The 17509-nt window shown below is 40.3% G+C and overlaps 1 protein-coding gene across 1 annotated transcript in view; it reads left to right on the forward strand.

Moving 5' to 3' along the window:
* EPDR1 (ependymin related 1) overlaps positions 1-16250 on the forward strand; it is a 50728-nt gene extending 34478 nt beyond the window's left edge. The window contains exons 2-3 of the mRNA XM_003406901.3: positions 11213-11421; positions 14297-16250. Of these exons, the coding sequence (XP_003406949.1) occupies positions 11213-11421; positions 14297-14493 (406 nt within the window). The 3' untranslated portion in view covers positions 14494-16250. The remainder of the gene's footprint in view (positions 1-11212; positions 11422-14296) is intronic.
* Positions 16251-17509: the final 1259 nt, after the last annotated feature.

Here is a 17509-nt window from a genome sequence, read left to right on the forward strand (position 1 = left end):
CCCTTTAATTCTGTTAGAGTTTGCTTTATAAATTTTGAGACTCAGTTGTTATGTGTGTCCCCTTTTATCATTATATAATGTCCTTTGTGTCTTATAATGAATTTTTACTTAAAGTCTATTTTGTCAGATATAAATACTGCCACTTCCACTTTCTTTTGATATAAATACCATATTTATGCCTATTCCCAAGAAAGGTGATCGAACTGAATGTGGAAATTATAGAACAATATCATTAATATCAATACAAGCAAAATTTTGCTGAAGATCATTCAAAACTGGCTGCAGCAATATATTGACAGGGAACTGCCAGAAATTCAGGCTGGTTTCAGAAGAGGACACGGAACCAGGGATGTCATTGCTGATGTCAGATGGATCCTGGCTGAAAGCAGAGAATACCAGAAGGATGTTTACCTGTGTTTTATTGACTATGCAAAGGTATTCGACTGTGTGGATCATAACAAATTATGGATAACATTGCAAAGAATGGGAATTCCAGAACACTTAATTGTGCTCATGAGGAAGCTTTACATAAATCAAGAGGTAGTTGTTCAGACTGAACAAGGGGATACTGATTGGTTTAAAGTCAGGAAAGGTGTGTGTCAGGGTTGTATTCTTTCACCATATCAATTCAATCTGTATGCTGAGCAAATAATCGGAGAAGCTGGACTATATGAAGAAGAATGGGGCATCAGGATTGGAGGAAGCCTCATTAACAACCTGCGTTATGCAGATGACACAACCGTGCTTGCTGAAAGTGAAGAGGACTTGAAGCACTTACTACTGAAGATCAAAGACCACAGCCTTCAGTATGGATTACACCTCAGCATAAAGAAAACAAAAATCCTCACAACTGGACCAATGAGCAACATCATGAGAAACGGAGAAAAGATTGAAGTTATCAACGATTTCATTTTACTTGGATCCACAATCAGCAGCCATGTAAGCAGCAGTCAAGAAATCAAAAGACGCATTACATTGGGCAAATCTGCTGCAAAGGACCTCTTTAAAGTGTTGAAGAGCAAAGATGTCACCTTGAAGACTAAGGTGCGCCTGACCCAAGCCATGGTATTTTCAATTGCATGATATGCATGTGAAAGCTGGACAATGAATGAGGAAGACCCAAGAATTGATGCCTTTGAATTGTGGTGTTGACAAAGAATATTGAATATACTATGGACTGCCAAAAGAATGAACATTTCTGTCTTAGAAGAAGTACAACCAGAATGCTCCTTAGAAGCAAGGATGGCAAGATTGCGTCTTACCTACTTTGGACACGTTTTCAGGAGGGCTGAGTCCCTGGAGAAGGACATCATGCTTGGTAGAGTACAGGGTCAGCGGAAAAGAGGAAGACCCTCAATGAGGTGGATTGACACAGTGGCTGCAACAATGAGCTCAAGCGTGACAACGATTGTAAGGGTGGCTCAGGACCAGGCAGTGTTTCGTTCTGTTGCACATAGGGTCGCTATGAGTTGGAACCCACTTGAGGGCACCTAACAGCAAAAACAACTCTCTTTTGATTACTGTTTCCTTGGTACATTTTTTCCCCATCCTTTGACATTTAACCTATTTATGTCTTTGTGTCTAAGGTATGTCTCTTGTAGACAATATATGGATGGGTCATTTTTTTTATATATATACATTCTGCCGCTGTTTCTTGACTGGAGCATTTAATTCATTTATATTTACTGTAATTATTGATAGAGAAGGGTTTACTTCAGCCATTTTGTTATACTTTTCTTTCTTGTGAGGTTGATGACTTATTTGTTCCTTTTTACTTGCAAGGCTGAGTTCTTTTTAAGTATAGATTTTTTTTTTTCCTTTTCTTTACTATTGTTGTTTTTGTAATTACTGTTTTTTTGTTTCCCATCTTTATTTTGGTAAGTAGAATTATTTCTTTGTAGTTATCATGAGGTTTAAATTTAACATCCTACATTTAAAACAATCTGATATATCTCGAAACAGCCTTGATTTCCTTAACATGTGAAAATTCTATATCTACACCAATCATCCCCCCTTTTATTTTGATGTTGTCGTCAATTACAACTTTGTATGAGATTCCCTGTAATTTCATTTTAAATTTATTTTGTTGTCATACGTATTCAAGTAGCTGTTAAGTGTCATTACTTTGAGTTGTTGCTGGTGGTTGTTTTTGGTTTTCTTTCTGGAGGATTCCCTTTAATATTTCTTGTAGAGCTGATCTGATGGTTACAAATTCCCTTAGTTTCTGTTTGTCTGGAAATGCCCTAATTTCACCTTTGTTTTTGAATGACTATTTTGCTGGGTATATTATTCTTGGTTGACAGTTCTTTTCTTTGATGACTTTGTGTATGTCATCCCATTGCTTTCTTGCCTGCATATGAGAAATCAGCACTTAATCTTATTGAGGTCCCTTTGTAGGTGATACTTTGCTTTTCTCATGCTGCTCTCAAAATTCTTTACCTTTGGGTCTGGGAAGTTTGTGATATGTCTTGGTGTATTTCTCTTAGGGTTTAATCTGTATAGGGTTTGTGGAGCTTCTTGGATGAAAATCTTGTCACCTTCTATGATATTTGGGGAGCTCTCTATAGCTATTTCTTCAAAAAAAATTTTGTGTACTTTTTTCCCTCTCTTCTTCTGAAATTCCCATTATGTGTATATTGTTTCTCTAGATGGTGTCCCACATAACCCTTAGGCTCTGTTTTTCTTTTATTTGTTCCTCAAAGTGAAGAATCTCAAGGCTTTGCCTTTTATTTTGCTGACTCTTCCTTCCAGTGTTTCAGTTCTACTTCTGTGTACTTCTGTGGAGTAGTTTATTTCTGTTATTATTAAGCTTTGTAATTTCTAGTTGTTTTTTATTTAAGGCTTCTATCTCTTTATTAAGTTTCTCATTTTGTTCTTGTATTGTTTTTCTGATTCTTCTAGAAATTTTCTCATGTTTTTCTTTATCTCTTTGAAAAAACTTAATATTAGTTTTTTGAAGTCTTTGTTGGGAATTTCATAGGAATAAATGCCTGAAATATTAGGTTCCTTTTTCATTGGTGAGTAAACAAAAACATTCACTGCCCTGGTGATTCCCCAACTTCTATACCTTTTACAATTCTTCCAGAAGTTTCTTTTTATCTTTCTACTCATCAGGGCTAAGTGAAACAAATAAGTTCTGAGACAATCCAAACTCCCTGTTCCTGCTAGCTGAAGTTCTAGGCTCAAAAGAACATAATGAGGGCTTCCCTTGATCTCTGTTGCCCTCCCACCCCCATGGGATGAATTTGGAGAAATTGGTTGGCTGGATCACACTGGAGTATCTCTGGATAGCGGCATTCCATCCATGTCTGTTACTACTTGAGGGCTTTCCGTGAGGTTGCTGCCATCCTCCACCTGAACACCTGGCTCTGGGATGTTCATTCAAGTACCAGTCTCCAAAGCGGCCCTGGATTTGAAGTAAGAATTTACAAATAGTCATTGAGACAGTTTGCCTCAGCGTAGTCTTTACTCAGCACACCTGGCAAGCACAGACCCCCCAAGCAACTTGGAATTAAATCTTAAACTTCACTCAGCAGTTCTATTTTTAATAATAGCTTGAAATGATCATTTTGAAAAACTATTGCAGGGTAAAGTGTGTAATTAAATTTGCTGATGTTATTAGGAACCATGATATTCTAAGAGAAAAGAGATACAATTATAAAAACAAAAATGAAATGGGGAGCACCTGTAATGTTAAAGGTAAATTGGAAATATCAATAGAAATTCATGATTTAAAAAAAAAAAAATAGGAATTTCTGCCCACCGAAAGGTTCCCAAAGTAAGTCATGACACCCAATGACAATGAGCATACCTAGTGCCTAACTCCTAGTTTCTGAATTCCATTTCTCACTAAGTATAGCCAGGGTTTCTTAGAAAAATGGTTGATTTCAGATCTGGGGCAGGGAAAGTACAACATAAGTCTGGGACATCTTGTGTTTCCAGAAAACCAGGAAGTACTCAAAGATTAATGGGATTATATCAAAAGGCCCAAATGAGTTCCTGCTGACCAAATTTGGGACAATTTGAGCATTAAAAAGAATGACTTTAATTGATTTTAATAATAGAATAACAGAAACCCATGGATTAGAGTGATAGTAAGAGAGAGAGAGACACATTGGCTATCCCAGTGGAGGTGACTATTATACCAACTCCTTACTTTGAAAATTAATAAGGAACGGGTATTAACCATTTATTTATAGGAACTGTGGCTTATCCCAGTTGATTGAAACAAAACTCTTCTTTACAGATGAATGCCAGCTGAAAAAACAAAGGAATAATAATAAGAAAATGACCAATCTCCAATCCCCAGTGTAATAATTGATTCAGGAAATGGTTTTACCTAAAAGCATTAGGTGGCAGTTTTTGGGGATCAGGATATTTCCAGAATCACAAAGTATCACACACAGATTACTTGCTAATTACAAAGGGAGACATTTTTATAACAAGACATCTTGTCACCATATAACTTAATGATCAAAGCTAGTAGTATTAATAGTGGGGTGCAACTTCATCTGTCTTCTGGGCAACTTTTACTTCCTTTTTCATTTCTATCTCATTAGATTTTTTTTTAACATCAATTGAGAATCATTCCTACAAAAATAAACTTATTTTCAGAAGAAAACTTTTGTAGTTTTCTAATGTTTTGAAAAGCATGGGGATGGAAGAGCCTAATTTTTAGGAAAATTACTTTTCAAAAAACAATAGAAATTGTCACTACAACCTGAGAATTTTTCCAACAGCAACAGAAAATCCTCTCTCCCACATGGTGAGAGGCAAAATGGGCTGCTGGGCCCCTCCTTTGCTTTGCGGTTGCCACGGAGAGTTCTGCCTTCTGACGCCGTGAAGAGCCTAGGGAGCGTTACCTCGCTCAAAGCTAAGGCCTGGGGCTAGGCCTTTGTTGGAGCTCTCTACCACCCCACCTTAGGAATCATGCTTTGGTTGGTGTCTGGCCAGCAAAGAGGACAAAGTCTCATGACTCCGCCTTTGTTTTGTCCCTGCTCTGGCCTGTCTGGTCTACTCACTGATTCCATCTCCTCACCTATTTTGACTGCACCCCAGGGGTGTGGTTTGTGCCCCTGGTCCTCCTTGACTAGCTCCCTTCAGAGCCCGGCTTTGATCTCTTCTTCCAGAATCCAGTTTCTGTTTAAATTGTTCATTCTTTGGGTCTTCGGGTTATTGCTGCATAGCATCCTAGGCTGATGACTCATTTCAACCTTGGCTGATCTCTGCGTTTTGACCTTCTGGCCTTATTGGACTCCAGATTCAGCGTCTTATTAGTGATGAGAACCTTAAATCTTAACTATTAATATGTTCATATAAATCATACAAGCCACTACAGCATCATTAAATTTTTCTTTTCCAAAATTTTTCATGGGACAGTACTGGCATTTATATCTACATATGTGTATTTGAAAAAATGAATTATATGCTTCTATTTTGTTTCTCATTAAATTATTATTTTCAGTCTTAAGGTAGAGTCAACATAACCTTGATATCAAATTATGTTCTCTCTCTTTTGTATTCAATATTTCAAAAACACAGAAGAGTACAGAGTATAACATAACAAACCTCTGCATTCAGATCGCCCAGATTTAACAAACGTTAACCTTTTGGAATAATTATTTTAGGTCTAGCATCCTCAGTTTAAACTTAAATTTTATTTCTGCATATGGCAAGCTGCCTCAGGAATCCTGTGATGTTGTCTGAGTTCATTTCCCACTGCCCCCATTCCCTTGCCTGGCAGGTAGTGACCAGGTCTCCATGACCCCTGGTTCTACAGAGTGCCCTGCCAGGCTCTCCTAGCACAACTGCATGGGCAGCCATATCCCAGGGCACTAGGTGGAGTAGTGGGGTCCTCAACAACATTACAAAAAACTTTCTAGTCATGTATGAGTAGCACAAAATCAAAAGCAAAAACAGGATGTTTATTAGAAAATGTATAATAATTACAGGAGCCAGTGGCACAGTGGTTAATTAGTCAGCTGCTAACTGAAAGGTCAGTGGTTCAAACCCATCCGGTGACTCCACAGAAGAAAATACCTGGCGATCTGCTCCCATAAAGATTATAGCCTAGGAAACCCTATGGGGCAGTTCTACACTGTAGTATAGGGTCTCTTTATCACCATTCTTATTCAACATTGTGCTGGAGGCCCTAGCCAGAGCAATTAGGCTAGATAAAGAAATAAAGGGCAACCAGATTGGTAAGGAAGAAGTAAAAGTACCTTTAATTTCAGAAGACATGATCTTATACACAGAAAACCCTAAAGAATCCTCAAGAAAACTACTGAAACTAATAGAAGAGTTTAGCAGAGTATCAGAATACAAGATAAACTTACAAAAATCAGTTGGGTTCCTCTATACCAACAAAGAGAATGTCAAAGAGGAAATCACCAAATCAATACTATTTACAGTAGCTCCCAAGAATATAAAATACTTAGGAATAAATTTAACCAGGGACATAAGAGACCTATGCAAAGAAAACTACAAGATACTACTGCAAGAAAACAAGAGACCTACAGAAGTGAAAAAACATACTTTGCTCATGAATAGGAAGACTCAACATTGTAAAAATGTCTATTCTACCTAAAACAATCTATAGATACAGTGCAACTCCAATCCAAATTCCAGTAACACTTTTTAATGAGATGGAGAAACAAATCATCAACTTCATGTGGAAGGGAAAGTGGCCCTGGATAAGTAAAGCATTACTGAAAAAGAAGAACAAAGTGGGAGGCCTCACACTGCCTGATTTTAGAATATATTATACCGCCACAGTAGTCAAAACAGCCTGGTACTGGTACTACAACAGATACGTAGGCCAGTGGAACAGTATTGAGAATCTAGAAATAAATCCATCCATATATGATCAGCTAATATCTGACAAAGGCCCAAAGTCTGTTAAATGAGGAAAAGACAGTCTCTCTAACAAATGGTGCGGGCATAACTGGATATCCATCTACAAAAAAAATGAAACAATACCCATACCTCACACCATGCACAAAAACTATTCAAAATGGATCAAAGACCTAAATATAAAATCTAAAACGATAAAGATCATGGGAGGACAACACTAGGAGCCCTAATACATGGCATAAAGAGTATACAAAAAATTACTAACAAGGCACAAACACCAGAAGAGAAACTAGATAACTGGGAGCTCCTAAAAATCAAACACCTATGCTCATTCAAAGACTTCACCAAAAGAGTAAAAAGATTACCTACAGACTGGGAAAAAGTTTTGAGCTATGACATTTCCGATCAGCGTCTGATCTCCAAAATCTACATGATACTGCAAAAACTCAACTATGAAATGACAAATAACCCAATTAAAAAATAGGCAAAGGATATGAACAGGCACTTCACTAAAGAAGACATTCAGGTAGCTAACAGACACATGAGGAAATGCTCAAGATCATTAGCCATTAAAAAAAAAAAGCCATTAGAGAAATGCAAATCAAAACTACAATGAGATTCCATCTCACTCCAACAAGGCATTAACCCAAAAAATACAAAATAATAAATGTTGGCGAGGTTGTGGAGAGATTGGAACACTTATACACTGCTGGTGGGAATGTAAAATGGTACAACCACTTTGCAAATAAATTTAGGTCTTCTTTTAAAAGCTAGAAATAGAACTACCATATGATCCAGCAATCTCACTCCTTGGTATAAATCCTAGAGAAATAAGAGCCTTTATACAAACAGACATGCATGCACATGTCCATTGCAGCAATGTTTACAATAGCAAAAAGATGGAAGCAACCAAGGTGCCCATCAATGGATGAATGGATAAATAAATTATGGTATGTTCACACAATGGAATATTACGCATCAATAAAGAACAATGATGAATCTACGAAACATTTCATAACATGGAGGAATCTGGAAGGCATTATGCTGAGTGAAATTAGTCAGTTGCAAAAGGACAAATATTCTATGAAAACACTATTACAAGGACTCAAGAAATAGTGAAGAAAATATTCTTTGATGGTTACGAGGGTGGGGAGGGGAGGAGGGAGAGGGGTATTCATTAATTAGATGGTAGACAAGAACTATTTTAGGTGAAGGGAAAGACAACACACAATACAGGCGAGGTCAGCACAACTGGACTAAACCTAAACCAAAGAAGTTTTCTGAATAAACCAAATGCTTCAAAGGCCAGAGTAGCAGGGGCAGAGGTCTGGGGACCATGGATTCAGGCGGCAGGCAGAGGTCTGGGGACCATGGGTTCAGGAGGCATCTAGGTCAATTGGCATAATAAAATCTATTAAGAAAACATTCTGTATTCCACTTTGATGAGTGGTATCTGGGGTCTTCAACACTAGCAAGCACCCATCTAAGATGCACCAATTGGTCTCAACCCCCCCTGGAGAAAAGAAAAATGAAGAACACCAAAGACCCATGGTAATTATGAGCCCAAGAGACAGAAAGGCCACATAAATCAGAGACTACATCAGCCTAAGACCAGAAGAACTAGATGGTGCCCAGCCATAACAATGACTGCCTTGAAAGGGAACACAGCTGAGAATCCCTGATGGAGCAGGAGAGCAGTGGGATGCAGAGCTCAAATTCTCATAAAAAGACCAGACTCAATGGTCTGACAGACTAGCAGCATCCCGGAGGTCATGGTCCCCAGACCCTCTGTTAGCCCAAGACTGGAACCGTTTCCAAAGCCAACCCTTCAGAGAGGAATTGGACTGGACTATAAGACAGAAAATGATACTGGTGAGGAGTGAGCTTCTTAGCTCAAGTAGGCACATGAGACTATGTTGGCAGCTCCTGTCTGGAGGGGAAATGAGAAGGCAGAAGGGGACAGAAGCTGGCTGAATGCACACAGGGAATACAGGGTGGAGAGAAGGCGTGTGCTGTCTCATTGGGGAAGAACAACTAGGAGTACATAGCAAGGTGTATATAAATTTTTGTATGAGAGACTGTCTTGATTTGTAAACTTTCACTTAAAGCACAATAAATTAAAAAAAGACTTCAGAGTTGGCATGACACATCAGGCCACATGACTAGCAGACCTTCCATCACAATTGCACATTTCCGGGGTAGAGGATCTGATTGTCCAGCTCTGGGTCACATGTCCACCGCTGGTCCAGTAAGCTCTGGTGAGGGTAGCTAGGCCATTATTATAAACATGGCTTCCAAGGCCCACTTCTGTGGCACTGTGGATTTAGGGGGACAGCCACACGTGGCTGCATAGCCTCCAGGGTAAAATCGCTACAGCTTGAGAAGGACAGAACTAGAATTTCGGCCAAGGCTAGGAATGACTAGTGTAGAGACCTAGAACTCGGGAAAATATCAGATGATGATGATGATGATGATGGTGAAGAGAAGGATGAAGACGACTATCCCTGTGGTTATACAGCCTAGAGGTAGCATGGGTGGCCCACTGTCATTAAAAGTATCACAGAACAGGATTTGTGCATTGGGAAAGATTCCACATGACATGGACAAAGATTCCATTCAGAAGATATTTATGAATGGCTTATGTTCTCACGTTAATGTTTCTGTATTCCTTCAACAAATGCCTAGACTCTGATGTGCCAGGGGCTTAACTGGCTGGGAGAAAACAGTGGCAATACAACCCCAAACTCCTCCAGAAGGCTTACAGTTTTGTGTGAGCCCTGCATGTGTATTACAAGAGGTTGGCTCCAATTTTGACTAGTACCTCATAAGATGCACACTTACTTTTCTTTCTACATTCACTCTTGCTTGAGTTTTATCCTTGCAAGCCATCTCAAATCTTTTCTAGAATAAGGAGGCTATATCTAAATATATAAAATTGGGTCATGCTTATACTCCCATATAAGCTTGTAGAAACCTGAAACATGATACTCATATAATAAATTTAACCTTGAATTTGGGATGGCAGAACACACCCCCCTAAAGACTCCTCTGGTAGGTGTGAATCTCAGACACCACAATTTGTTGACTATCCTTATATACCTATTAAAAGACACCTCTCCAGGCTTTTCTGCTCTCAAGTGTTGCAAATTGCACTTTTTGAAGTCATGCGGCGGCAACACTCGCTCTGCTCACAGCAGCAGTGATCTGAGGTTTTGAAAGATAGTCAAGCTCATGGAAACACAACAGGCTTCACTCAGCACCCGGACTGCTGAGCTAGGAGAGGATTCAGGACCGGCAATAACACATCAGCCTGGTAGTGGCAGATCTAAGGTCTGGAGACTTCCAGGCTCAGCTTCTGCTTAGCCTTAGTCTCACGTGCAAGTAGAGCCCGTGTGTGGTCACCAGAGGAGGCTGAGAGTTTATAGACAGCTCAGCTGTGGGAAGCCATTAGCTCTGGATCCCTTCGCCTTTTGTCCTTGGTAGTTGTAGTCTCCTTAGGAGAGGAGCCCATTCTCAGCGCAGCTCCATCTCACCAAAACGCTTTATTCATGATGGATAGTCAATTATGACAATGTGGTATGGTGCCTGGTCCAGGACAGTCCTGAGCAGGGTTCTTGTTTATCCTGAACTCATCATACTGCTTTCATTCCTTGACAGCAACGAGAATTCAACTAGGGGTCAAATCCTTCTATGTCCTTGCGGCTAAACGAAAGGTCACAAAACTGTTAACCCTGGGCCATGTTGTCAGCTGCTGAGTGGAACCCATGCACGATGAAAAGAAATGCTACCTCGTCCTGCACCATTCCCATGATCATTTGGGAATCAGACTGTTGTAGTCCACAGGGTTTTCATTGGCTGATTTGCAGACATAAATCACCTGACCTTTTTTCCTAGACCATCTTAGTCTGGAGGCACTGGTGAAACCTGTTGCGTAGCATAGCAACACACAAGCCTCCAGTGACAGATGGTTGGTGACTGCACATGAACTGCATTGACCAGAATTAGACCCAAGTCTCCTGCATGGACGGGGAGAATCCTACCAGTGGACACCAAAGCCTGACAACCCAGGGCCGTATCTTCCTCATTTTTGTATCCTAAGCACCAGGTGTGGCATATAATAGCTACTCGATAAATACTGAGTACGCATGAGATTTTGACTCCTCTATTTTCGTTATCTCATATTCAACTTGGTCATTTGCCTTTTGTTTATATATAAGTAAAGCACTGCCTAACAAGTAAAAAAAGAAAATTTTTTTCTATTTGAAAAATCATTTGTATCAAAGGCCTTTGGTCTTTATGCTGGTAAAAGGCATGATGATTGTAATGTAAAGTCATAAATGATTTTCTTTTCCTCTTTCAGATTATTTGAATATATTCTCCTCTATAAGGATAAAGTGATGTTTCAGATTGAACAAGCCACCAAGCAGTGCTCAAAGATTACCCTGCTGAACCCCTGGGATCCGCTCGACATCCCTCAGAACTCCACCTTTGAAGATCAGTACTCCATAGGGGGGCCTCAGGAGCAGATAATGGTCCAGGAGTGGTCCAATCGGAAATCAGCCAGATCATGTAAGGGATTAAAAAAAGTATTCCAGCACTGGATCTCAGGAAGCATGATGGGAAAAAGTGTTCAACTCCTTTAAGGAAGGTAGCTGTTAGGGGAATTTATGAACTTAATTAACTTGCTTAAACTGTATTGGAAACCCTGGTGCTATAGTGGTTAAGAGCTACAGCTGCTAACCAAAAGGCTGGCAGTTCGAATCCACCAGGTGCTCCTTGGAAACCATACGGGGCAGTTCTCCTCTATCCTGTAGAGTCGTTATGAGTCGGAATCGGCAACGGGTTTTTTTGTTTGTTTAACCATATTTGAGTCCCTGGGTGGCACAAATGATTAAGTGCTCATTTATTACCTGAAAGCATGGCAGCCCAAACTTATCTATAGGTGCCTTGGAAGAGAGTCCTACCTGTTTCCAAAAGGTCACAGCTTTGAAAACCCTATGGAGTAGGTCTACTGTGCATGCATAGGGTTGCCATGAGTTGGAACTGTCTCAATGTCAACTAACAACAACAACAAACCACATTTAAGCTGCCGTATATATCTTCCTAACTGTGTCACACTAGCATCATATTTGAAACCCATCTTTTTTCTTTTTTTTTTTTACTGTGCTTTAAGTGAATGTTTACAAATCAAGTCCATCTCTCATACAAAAACTTAAACACACCTTGCTGTGTACTCCTAGCTGCTCTCCACCTAATGAGACCCCACACTCTTCCTCTCCACCCTGTATTCCTTGTGTCTGTTCTACCAGCTCCTGTCCCTCTCTGCCTTCTCATCTTGCCTCCAGACAGAAGCTGCCCACATAGTCTCATGTGTCTACTTGAGCTAAGAAGCTCACTCTCACCAGTACCATTTTTCATCTTATAGTCCAGTCCAATCCCTGTCTGAAGAGTTTGGGAATGGTTCCAGTCTTGGGCTAACAGAGAGTCCAGGGACCATGACCTCCAGGGTCCCTCTAGTCTCAGTCAGACTATTAAGTCTGGTCTTTTTACAAGAATTTGAGATCTGCATCCCACTGTTCTCCTGCTCCATCAGGGATTCTCAGTTGTGTTCCCTGTCAGGGCAGTCATCAGTTGTAGCCGGGCACCACGTAGTTTTTCCAGTCTCAGGCTGATGTAGTCTCTGGTTTATGTGACCCTTTCTGTGTCTAGGGTTCATCTTTACCTTATGTCTTTGGTGTTTTTCATTCTTCTTTGCTCCAGGGGGTTGAGACCACTTGATGCATCTTAGACGGGCGCTTGCTAGCGTTGAAGACTCCAGATGCCACTCACCAAAGTGGAATGCAGAATGTTTTCTGAATACATTTTGTTATGCCAATTGACCTAGATGTCCCCTGAAACCATGGTCCCCAAACCGCACCCTTGCTAACCTGGCCTTTGAAGTGTTTGGTTGTATTCAGGAAACTTCTTTGCTTTTGGTTTAGTCCAGTTGTGCTGACCTCTCCTGTATTGTGTGTTGTCTTTCCCTTCACCTAAAATAGTTCACATCTACTATCTAATTAGTGAATACCCCTTTCCCTCCCTCCGCACCCTCGTAACCATCAAAGAATTTTTTTCTGTGTTTAAACATTTTCTTGAGTTCTTATAATAGTGTTTTCATACAATATTTGTCCTTTTGCGACTAATTTCACTCAGCATAATGCTCTCCAGATTCCTCCATGTTATGTTTCATGGATTCATCGTTGTTCTCAATCCTTGCATAGTATTCCATTATGTGACTATACCATGATTTATGTACCCATTCATCCGTTGATGGGCACCTTGGTTGCTTCCATCTTTTTACTATTGTAAACAGTGCTGCAGTGTATATGGGTGTGAATTTGTCTGTTTGTGTGAAGCCTCTTATTTCTCTAGGATATATTCCAAGGAGCGGGATGCTGGATTGTATGGTAGTTCTAGATTTAGCTTTTTAAGAAAGCTCCAAATCAGTTTCCAAAGTGGTTGTACCATATTACATTCCCACCAGCAGTGTATAAGTGTTCCAGTCTCTCCACAACCTCTTCAACATTTATTATTTTGTGTTTTTTGGATTAATGCCAGCCTTGCTGGAGTGAGATGGTATCTCGTTGTAGTTTTGATTTGGATTTCTAATGATTGTGACCATTTCCTCATGTGTCTGTTAGCTGCCTGAATGACTTCTTTAGTGAAGTGCCTGTTCATATCCTTTGCCCATTTTTTTAACTGGGTTATTTGTCTTTTTGTTGTTGAGTTTGTACAGTATTGTGTAGATTTTAGAGGTCAGACACTGATTGGAATTGTCATAGCCAAAAACTTTTTCCCAGTCTGTGGGTAATCTTTTTACTCTTCTGGTGAAGTCTTTGGATAAGCATAGGTGTTTTATCTTTAGGAGCCCCCAGTTATCTAGTTTCTCTTCTGGTGTTTGTGCATTGCTAGTAATGTTTTGTACACTGTTTATGCCATGTATTAGGGCTCCTAGTGTTGTCCTTATTTTTTCTTTCATGATCTTTATCGTTTTAAATTTTATATTTAGGTCTTTGATCCATTTCGAGTTAGTTTTTGTGGATGGTGTGAGATACGTATGGGTCATATTTGAAACCTCTTAACCTTCTAGTGCCACCTGTACCTTTCTGCTACTTTGGCTCATATGGACTTGGCATTGGTTCTGATCTGTGACTTTGGAAGGCATTTCTCTAAGGCACAGATTGGAATTGGGCACCTTCTTGTCTTCCCCAAACATCACTTCCTAAAGTTGCAGTGACCAGACCTGCACCATCATACAGGGTGCCAGACCTGCCTGTAATTGTACTTAGATGTGAAACTGTTCTCTGCTGCACTGCCAGTACTCCGACCCCCAAAGACTGTTGTGAAAATAGAGGCACTTTGCCCATCTTCAGTATTAAAAAGTCGACTTTACTTCCTCTTACAGATGAAACCTGGATTGGCATTTATACAGTCAAGGATTGCTATCCTGTGCAGGAAACCTTCACCAGAAATTATAGTGTGATGTTGTCCAGCCGCTTTTTCGACATACAGCTGGGTATTAAAGATCCCTCCGTGTTCACGCCACCCAGCACATGCCAGACAGCCCAGCCCGAGAGGATGAGCGAGGACTGCCCCCTGTGACTTGTCCACACAGAAGCGACATCATCACGCATCACATGCAGGGACCCCAGCTGGAAAGTGATTTGTGATTTGAGGAGATGAGAATTGTTACTGGAAATAACTACAATAATTTTAGGAAGAATGTGTGGTTTCTGTATGTATGATTTTGACTACTCAAGCTATGTTTACAAAATGAAATTGAATGACGAATCTATGGTAATGTGAGCTGAATAGATGGCTGCTATGAATACTTCCGATGTTTCTAAAGCCTACATGAGTTCTGTTTATATGGGTGTGCAGGTATATACTAAATGCTGTGGTATACAAAGGGGTAAGGCATTATAGGAGCACTTTGTCATGGCAGGAAGGAGTATTTTATTACCAACATTGTTGAAAATTGATGGCACCTGGTGATGATAAAAAACAGAATGATTTTGGTCAGCTTTACTATTAAGTTTTAAATTCTCTACAGACAGAAAAAACAAAAAGACAAAACAAAACAAACAAACAAAAAATGATTGCTATCAAGTAGATTCTGACTCATGGCAATCTCGTGTGTCAGAGTAGAACTGTGCTCCACAGAGTTTCCAATGACTAATTTTTCAGAAGTAGATCACCAGGGTTTTCTTCTGAGGTACCTCTAAGTGGACTTAAACCTCCAACATTTGAGTTAACACCTAAACTCATCAACTCTTTACACTACCCTGGGACTCCCTGTCTACAATGACTCCTTTATTTCCTGCACCAGGGTGGGGGACTGCTCCCACTGCCCCCCACCCCCACCCCTGCACTGCCTTGGCCCCTGTCAAAATGACCCCTTAAAATCCCTTCCAGACATAAGAGCTTTATGGCATGACCCGAGTGATATAAACATCTTAAAAGGAAATGAAAAGCTATAATATGAAGTAATGATTCCCGTAAGGAGATATTTTAATCAAGAGAGTCTGGGAAAATCTTCATATCTATACCTGAGTAAGCATGAAACATGTGTGCTGCTTTTTTTTTCTATGCAAGAATATTACTACTGCCTGTACTGAATTATCAAAGGCTTGTCAATAGACCCAGAGCAACACGTAGAATTTTAAAGACAGCATTGAACTGGGATCCAGGAGCCTACCTATCCTAAATACAGGACTAGAATTCCCTTGCACTCCAACTCCTGGGGCTAACTAAATGCACTATGCTTTCCTTCACTTTGGCCTTCAAGTATGGTCCCATCTTCCTGGGACACAGTTCCATGACCTCCTTGTCTGGTTGACTTCTGCCCATCCTTCCCAGCTCTGCTCACACTTGACCCTCTTTGGGAGTCGCTCCCAAGCCTGCATTAAGAGCACTTGGCACCTTGGGCATGCCTTTTCTTGCAATACTTATTACATTGTGTGATAATTTTTCACTTATTGGACACTGTCCTCCACTATCCTAGCTATGAGCTTTGTGAGTACGGGTACCGTGTTCTCTTTACTTTTATATTCCCAGTACCAAGCAAGTGCCTGGCACACAGTGCCCTAAGTATTTGTAGAGTGAAGAATGCTAGCTTCTGCAGCCCTTAGTTTCCTCATCTATTAAATGGGGTGGTTGGATTTGCTGATCTCTTCCATTAATAAAAATTGTACTATTCTAGATTCTTCTACTTTTGTGTTTTTTATCTGGCCATTGATGTTCTTTAGTTACCAGAAGAAATGTGCAACACCTATATTTCATTGAAAACAATCTGTATTACTCAAAATTTATCGATATTATTTCAATAAACAAATTTAACTGCATTTCAAAGTGTTCTGTAATACATTAGTTTTTTTTTTTTTTGGCTATAAGGGAGTTAAAATTTTTCTCTAATAAATAAAAAGGGCTTCACTTGATCTAAACCAATTTTGTCATCCTCTCTCAAAACTGCTCTCCTTCTCACCTTCCCTAAAGTCCAGTTGCCTGTTAGAAACTGCAAAATCATTCTTGATCTTTTTTTTTTTTAAACCTCTAGCCCCTGCAGGCAATCATATCCTGACTTTCATACAAATAATTCTTACAGCGTCTGCCTTTTCACCACCCCCTCAGCCACCGCCAAAGTCCAGGCTCTTAACATCTCTGGCATTTGTAAGATTTTTGTAACCTGTGACCTTCCCCTGGCTTTTTCTTCTAGAAACCATCTTCTGTTCATTCAATCATTAAGTCATTCAATCATAAACAAATTACTGAACACTTGTTATCTCCAGTGTCCATGCATTGCTGGAGTTTCAGAGCAAGGACAAAACCAGTTGCCATCAAGGTAAGTCCAACTCATGGCAACTCCATGTGTAGAAGAGTAGAACTGAGCTCCCTAGGGTTTTCAAGAGCTGATTTTTCAGAAGTAGATCACCAGGCCTTTCTTCCAAGCCATCTCTGGGTAGACTCGAACCTCCAACATATTCGTTGGCAGCCAAGTGTATAAACCATTTGTACCACCCAGGGCCTCTGCTGAAGTAGCAGAACAGGGACAAACCCCAGCCAAGGTAGGCATTTGGAATGCACAGACTGGGAAGAGTTTCACATCTGTGCCCAAGGTCATCCAGCCTGATAAAGCCTTTGTGACAGTGTCTGCCCTGTTTGCTAGCTCTCTAACAGAGAAAGGCCCCTCTTTTCCCAAAGCTGCACTTCTCGCCTTGGCCATCTAAGAACTTTGTCTTTGCCCTTTCCGATCCACATCCCCACTCAAAGGAGAAAGGAGGGAAACTGTTTTTATTTTATCCAGGGACATATGCAGTGGGCGCCCTTTCATTTTTCACTTGAGGCCTATTTCAGTAATTAAACCACTTCACAGAAATGAATGAAATTTGCCCTTACAGAAAGATTTTACATCTGGTGGGGACCTCAATGCAGACCCAATGGTGCCCTGCTCCTGTCTTCTCCACTGCATGAAAATAAAGTGGGGCCTCCTTAGTGTGGCCTCTGACTCTTTTTCCAGCTTCACCACTTGGCACTCTGTTCTCTTTCTCCAACTGCCACCAGAGCCTGAGAAGTGAGACGTGGGTTACTTCTGGGTGGCAGGCAGTTTTCCTTAGTCACC

The sequence above is a fragment of the Loxodonta africana genome, chromosome 8, assembly GCF_030014295.1.
Source record: "Loxodonta africana isolate mLoxAfr1 chromosome 8, mLoxAfr1.hap2, whole genome shotgun sequence".
Taxonomy (NCBI): domain Eukaryota; kingdom Metazoa; phylum Chordata; class Mammalia; order Proboscidea; family Elephantidae; genus Loxodonta; species Loxodonta africana.